Source organism: Sorghum bicolor, chromosome 1 (genome assembly GCF_000003195.3).
Source record: "Sorghum bicolor cultivar BTx623 chromosome 1, Sorghum_bicolor_NCBIv3, whole genome shotgun sequence".
NCBI lineage: Eukaryota > Viridiplantae > Streptophyta > Magnoliopsida > Poales > Poaceae > Sorghum > Sorghum bicolor.
Window position 1 is genome coordinate 66,244,505 of NC_012870.2, and position 5,956 is coordinate 66,250,460.

At 41.3% G+C, this 5,956-nt stretch overlaps 1 protein-coding gene across 4 annotated transcripts; it reads right to left on the minus strand.

Moving 5' to 3' along the window:
- LOC8082298 (metal tolerance protein 2) lies at nucleotides 1-5,956 on the minus strand. Of its 4 annotated transcripts, none has more exons than XM_021451708.1 (12): nucleotides 5,534-5,948; nucleotides 5,375-5,444; nucleotides 4,698-4,795; nucleotides 4,091-4,239; nucleotides 3,011-3,126; nucleotides 2,701-2,797; nucleotides 2,125-2,209; nucleotides 1,959-2,021; nucleotides 1,719-1,824; nucleotides 1,184-1,323; nucleotides 512-603; nucleotides 1-428 (listed from the first exon to the last, which is right to left on the minus strand). In XM_021451708.1, exons 1-12 carry the CDS (start codon nucleotides 5,855-5,857, stop codon nucleotides 269-271), a joined length of 1,500 nt encoding a protein of 499 aa, XP_021307383.1. In that variant the 5' UTR covers nucleotides 5,858-5,948; the 3' UTR covers nucleotides 1-268. The 4 variants fall into 4 exon arrangements, 2 of the variants coding, with proteins under 2 accessions (XP_021307383.1, XP_002467866.2); XR_002449381.1 differs by having other exon boundaries at nucleotides 286-428; nucleotides 512-673; nucleotides 5,534-5,955; XR_002449382.1 differs by lacking the exon at nucleotides 1-428 and adding an exon at nucleotides 765-977 and having other exon boundaries at nucleotides 532-673; nucleotides 5,534-5,956.

Sequence of the window (5,956 nt, forward strand, 5' to 3'; positions counted from 1 at the left end):
AGCGAGGAACTTGTTCATACGGTTTGCATTGATAGTATGTGACACACCCAGTTTGTTACCCAGTACACACTTCTGAGCAAGACTGCTTCTGTGCATTATTACAAACTCTGCTCACATCTCCGAACACTCTGATTACAATGAACACAGTCGGTTCCTATTCTCCTAGCCTACTGCCTCAGCAGCAAATGAAGCTCATGTATGTCAGAAAGATTAGCGAAAGGAATAACTCCAAGTAGACTCATGAAGCAGCCAGCAAAAGGACGTGACATCAGTAATCTCCTGCATGTAGACCAGCGACGTTCTTGCTTGATGCTTGCTGAAGTTGCTTGATTTGTTGGCCCAATCTTAACTGTAAGCTGACTTGGCTTATGCTCGCATCAGCCCTCAGTATCTCCTCTTCAGCTTGCTTTGCGACTTCCATTGCATCCCTTCAAGTTGAGTAAAGGGGAGACAGAGACCCGTTAGAATCCTAAAAGTTTCAGCTTGTGTTTGGATAGGTAGGGTCAATTACCGAATCAAAATTTCTGGAGACATTGAAACTTGGACCTGGAGCAACACTCTTCCTTGCACGTAATGCAGCATTAGATGTTCAAGCGCCATTTTCTGCATCAAATAATGGTTGAACTGTACACACAATTTGCCATCCTTGGGGATAAAACAAGCTCCTAAGGGCCTGCTTGGATAAATGGATTTCAATCTGAATTACTAGGATTCAGCACAAAATAGTAAGCCCTGATAATTTAGGGTCTGCTTGGATTCCTTACCAAACATCGCCAAGCTTTGCTTGGTAAGAAAATACAGGAGAGGTGAGTGTTTGGTTAACAAGCAAGCTGCCTAGGAGCTTGTGCTGGCAAGCAAAATTTTTGCCACAGCCAGAGAGTGAATTTGGCTCCCTCGGCCTAGCAAGTTTCTAGGAGTCTGCGCCGGTGAGTCCAGGCTAGTCTGCCTTCGGAACCAAACGCGCCGTTAAAGAGCAACTGCCCTCACCAAGAGTCCATGTAAAGTCATTTCATAGCTACATTCTATAGGTTAGACATTTTCCAAAATATCATACATGTTAAAACATTATAAGATCATTGCACCAAATTTTCACAGCTTTTGCATCCCTATGATCTTCAACAACATTTAATCCTTAATACTGCAGTTAGTTATAGTCAAAACCATTCAGAAGTCAATGGTTTACCTTCGAAAAATGAGATGAAATAATATTAGACACAATGGCTTCTGCACTCTGTTGCCGTGGGATAGCTTCTGAATTCGTTCCATCAGAGTTCTTCATATTCCTTTTCAGGTCCATGCTCAGGCCTACTGAGTATGAGGGATCTGCAATTCATGCAATCATGCACTTTAGAAGCACTGCAGCTGCAGGTTTAACACAGCTGTATAAATAACTGTAAGGGATATTACTGCTTGATTTCGAGAGCAGTAGCACTGAATATAAGGAGCAAATTAAACGACACAAAGAACACTCATACATAGAGTGTAGCTTAACCCAGAAATTGTTTATTTCAGATGCAATGAAATGCATTTCAAAAAAGAATTGAAAACATCCAGTCAAATACATGATACATTAAAACATAATTTTTGAAATAGTCAATTCTTTGGAAGGTGCGCCTATGATGCATGCTAGGAAAATATTAAATCCTTAAATGCAATATTTCTGTGCATGGTTACAGATTGTAGGCAGTGTCGAGAGCAACTTAGTTAGAGCAGGCTACCTATGTGTATGAAAACTTCAGCAACTTGATTGTGCTCCTTTTGAATTTGATGACGAACAGTTTCACCGATATCATGTGCTGCGCTAACACTCAGAAAAGGATATACCTACACGATAAGGAAAATATAGGAATAAACTTAGACAATAAATCCAACATTTTTCTGCTTCTGCGGCCTAGCTGGCCTGTTGCCAACTTCCACAGTTATACACCAAAAAAAAATGAAAGCACATTGTTGCATACCTCTATATGTACATCAAGATATAATGATGTCCCAGCTTTTCTTCCCCTCAATCGATGGCACCCCTAGCATTATGTCCAAAACTTCGATAATCACAGCACTGCACATTTAAAAGATATAGAACTGCCTAAGAAGAAACTGAATTTTGGGGAGTCATTGATATTCAACCTTCACACCGTGAACCCTCAAAATAGTTTCCTTGATTGGTTCTAGAAGTGAAGGATCCACAGCAGCGTCAACCAATTCCATCACACTGCAAGTGAAACAAGCAGAATAATCACAAGTAACATCATGCAAACTACAAAGGTGAATCATCATGTATACTAAATTGTATAAAAGGATAATTTGTTTAAATTTGAAGGGTTTATGGTTATTGGGTTCAAAAGTGATATCAGCTGAACGAGACCGAAAAACAATGATCTTAGCAGAGCAGGCCCACAGAAAATGAGCATATGTCATCTTTTATCTTTTATTTCATGAATATTCAGCCGTAGGGCTACAGAAAGCTACACATTGACAATAATATTTCTGGAAGTACAGAAGACAAATCACTTAATACAAGCAAAAAGATGTAATCAGATTGCAGTGAGATATCTGAAAAGTTTTCTCACTAGGAAAGCAAGCAGAATTTCACAAAACAGAAAAGATTCCTAAAGAAGAGGATAGAAACATATTTGATTAGAGACTACAGTATCATTAAATTGTGATGGAACTGAAGCAGCTTTAAACCATAGCAATAGTTACCTCTCATATCCAGTCTGAATACCAGCTTTCAGAATCATGCCAGAGACAACAAGTCCAGCTAGTGGATCAAGAAGAGGCAACCCAAGAATGGAACCACCTGTAAAAGTTCCACAGAAAATGATAAAGATAATAAAGGGAAGATGCACCTGGAAATCTAATAAAATATAGGAACAACCTGTTTCAACAATTGTGCTTGGCACAGAAACATTATTTCTTCCTTGATTCAACACAAGAGGATGACTACCACTCATATTCTAAAGCAGTTCCCTTCTTATGACATGGCAAGTACCAGCATTTGTAAAGCTCTTACCTACCCCTACTAGGGCAACAACAGATGAAATAGCATCTGCACGATGGTGCCATGCATTAGCTTTCATCAGCCCACTGCCTTCCTTTTCCCCAGCTCTTTTTGTGATCCAGTAGAGCCTGTAATTCCAAAACAGTAAAATACATATACCAGCTCAAGATTACTAGATTAATCATGTGAGAATTAGCCATACACATGATCTATAAACTTAATGTATAGAGCTGAAAATATTAAAATAAAATGTAGGTGACAGTTAAATCACTGTTCCTTAAAGCTGCTATGTATTCATACAGAAAAGAAAGTTTTAAGCTGCATATTCTTTGAATGAAGTTAACAACACTTCTTGCAATCTTGCAACAAATTCCAGGACATATGCTACATAGTGTTAGCAATTCAATAAAAAACAGAACCATATGACAAACATTAATTCAATTGGTTTGTAAGAAAAGAAGTTAGTAACGACACTTCTGACGTATGTATCACCAATACACCAGGAAGGCTGCCATACCTGTATCTGATATGGCCCGATATGTGTATCGGTAGGTATTGGGAAAATGGGATAAAAAATTGAATGGTTCAGCTCACGAACACCAGTCAATATGGCGTGATATGCCCTGCCTTGCTGGGAGCACATGCCGCCAGGCAAGTTGGAATTGAAACTCTTGCCCATCAGGACTTTTTTGGACTACAGAGCCTGCACGGTACTGCTGCTGGAGGTCCAGAGGTCAAAATACTCTAGCTATGGTGACATGTCAGTTCCTTGCCTACTTGTTCATTTAGATCTTCTTCCTTCATATGTCTTGTTGAAAACTTGAAATTGCTTCAATCCTTTAAATCCTCTCTCTGAAGACATGCCAATGTTGTTATTTTAATTATATTTTTTTTATATATTCGATGTATTCATGTATGTGTATCCTTGATTTTGGAAAAATGCTTGCCATACCCATACCCCCCCCCCCCCCCTATTGCCATATCCCGTAGCGGTGATACATAGGTTCTGAGTTCTGACTGCAAGATGAAATATGATAGAGGAAAAGAGCTCTATAACATAACAATATCATGGTACGCAAAGCTCCCACTTACCCTTCTTTGATAGATATTGCTAAAGTTGTCATGCTCAATGCAAGAACTGGATGTTCCAAATCTATTCCATGATGATGCCCACTGCTACCATGGTCGTGGTGGGCATGCAATGTGTTGCCAATTATATCAGGAGCAGAAGACATAACTCCCTGAAGAAACATAAAATATAAATTCCATACAGAATCATGTATGGCCAAATACCAATATAATTCATCAATGTCAAAACAAGAAAAAGTACCAACAAACAATAAATATCACACACAAATTATTATTGCATCAGTAGAGCATGTAAAACTTGGCTTTTCAACAGAAAATAATGTACCAAGGAAAATTTTTTGAGTGAAATTCATTTTTATGGTTGTTACTTTAATTCTTCAGTGACATGTACAAGAGGTCTCAGATTGTGCAAGTAATATCATAACATCCTCTTTTATTTACAATGTACAAGCCTCCTTATGAACAAACATAATAAAAGACTTATCCATTTTCACAATTTTAACAAAATAACATGCATTGCAAGGAAATTAAGAGGGCATAGCTTATGTCAGATCACAAACAAAAATACAATTCAAGTTTTAACAAATCTTGTCAATGAGAAGTAATAGACCTGAAGAACTTCAAAAGCATGCCATGCAATCCCACCTGAAGTAACCAACAGCATACTTGAAATCCCAAGAGCTCCTAAACTTTCGAACTTTCCATGCCCTTGAACAAAAGGAAAGTAAGAAATGCGACTTCCAATATCTTATGGATGTGTGCATAGAAGTAAAATAATTAAACTTGGAAATTGGCTCGTTTAGTTCCAATTACAACAGAGGGATACTAATATCTTGTCACGATGGTATGTTGAACATATCTTCTAGCTACCAGGGTTCACACTAAGTACAAGTGTGATTTATACACGAATTTCCCAGGATTTGATCTGCTGATCTGTTGATCAGCCTTAAGGATTGTTTTACTAAACAGTTCCATTCCACCATTTGGAAAAGTAGTCAAAACATCTGAATTCCTGTATCTCTAGAACAGCATATACACATGATCATGTATAAATGCACACGCACAAACATGAAGGGGATCTGTCATGTTCAATGAAATGTAAAACCGGATATCTTGTAAAATCAAGGTGTGGGTTGTTCTGCAATCTTGCCAGCCAGCCAGACAAGAACGGATCACGAGACTACATGTATTGGTGAATCAATGCATCTCATAACAACCCATCCCTGATATAGCCAGCTAAGCCGCATATATATGAGGAACGGAGCAGGCAGAGATTTTGAGACTAACCATAGGGATGTTCCTTGTCTCTGGGAGCCTTGGCCGCCCTGTACGACAGCAGAGCCACCCCGCTAAGCACCTGTGCAACCCCAAAACCCGCACAATTAGCAACCCTCCACGAAACATACAGCATCATGGACACGGGGCACCTCATTTTCACACACATACAATGTCCGAGAGGGAGTGGGCGGCGTCGGCAGCGATGGCGGTGCTGCCGGAGAGATATCCTGTGACGGCCTTCCCCACGGTGAGTACGACGTCAGCGGCGAGTCCCAGCCGGAAGATCCTCTCGGACGTCTCGCCCCCGTCCTCCCCGCCGTGGTGGTGCGAGTGGCCCACGTGGCCGCGGGCGGGGACGAGCCAGTGGGGCCCGCAGCGTGACTCCGCCGGCAAGGCGGGTGGGGCGAGCGCGCGGCGGGCGGAGGCTGCTGGGGTCATGCCCCGGCGAGAGGCCGCGGCGCGGGCGGCGAGGCGGGCGAAGCGGAATCCCATCTTGTCAGGGAAAGGGAATGCCTTGCTTCGAGCGCTGTCTTTCCGGACGCTTCGGGTCAGGGCCTCCGGCGATCCGGTTGCGACATGCCGACATGCGAC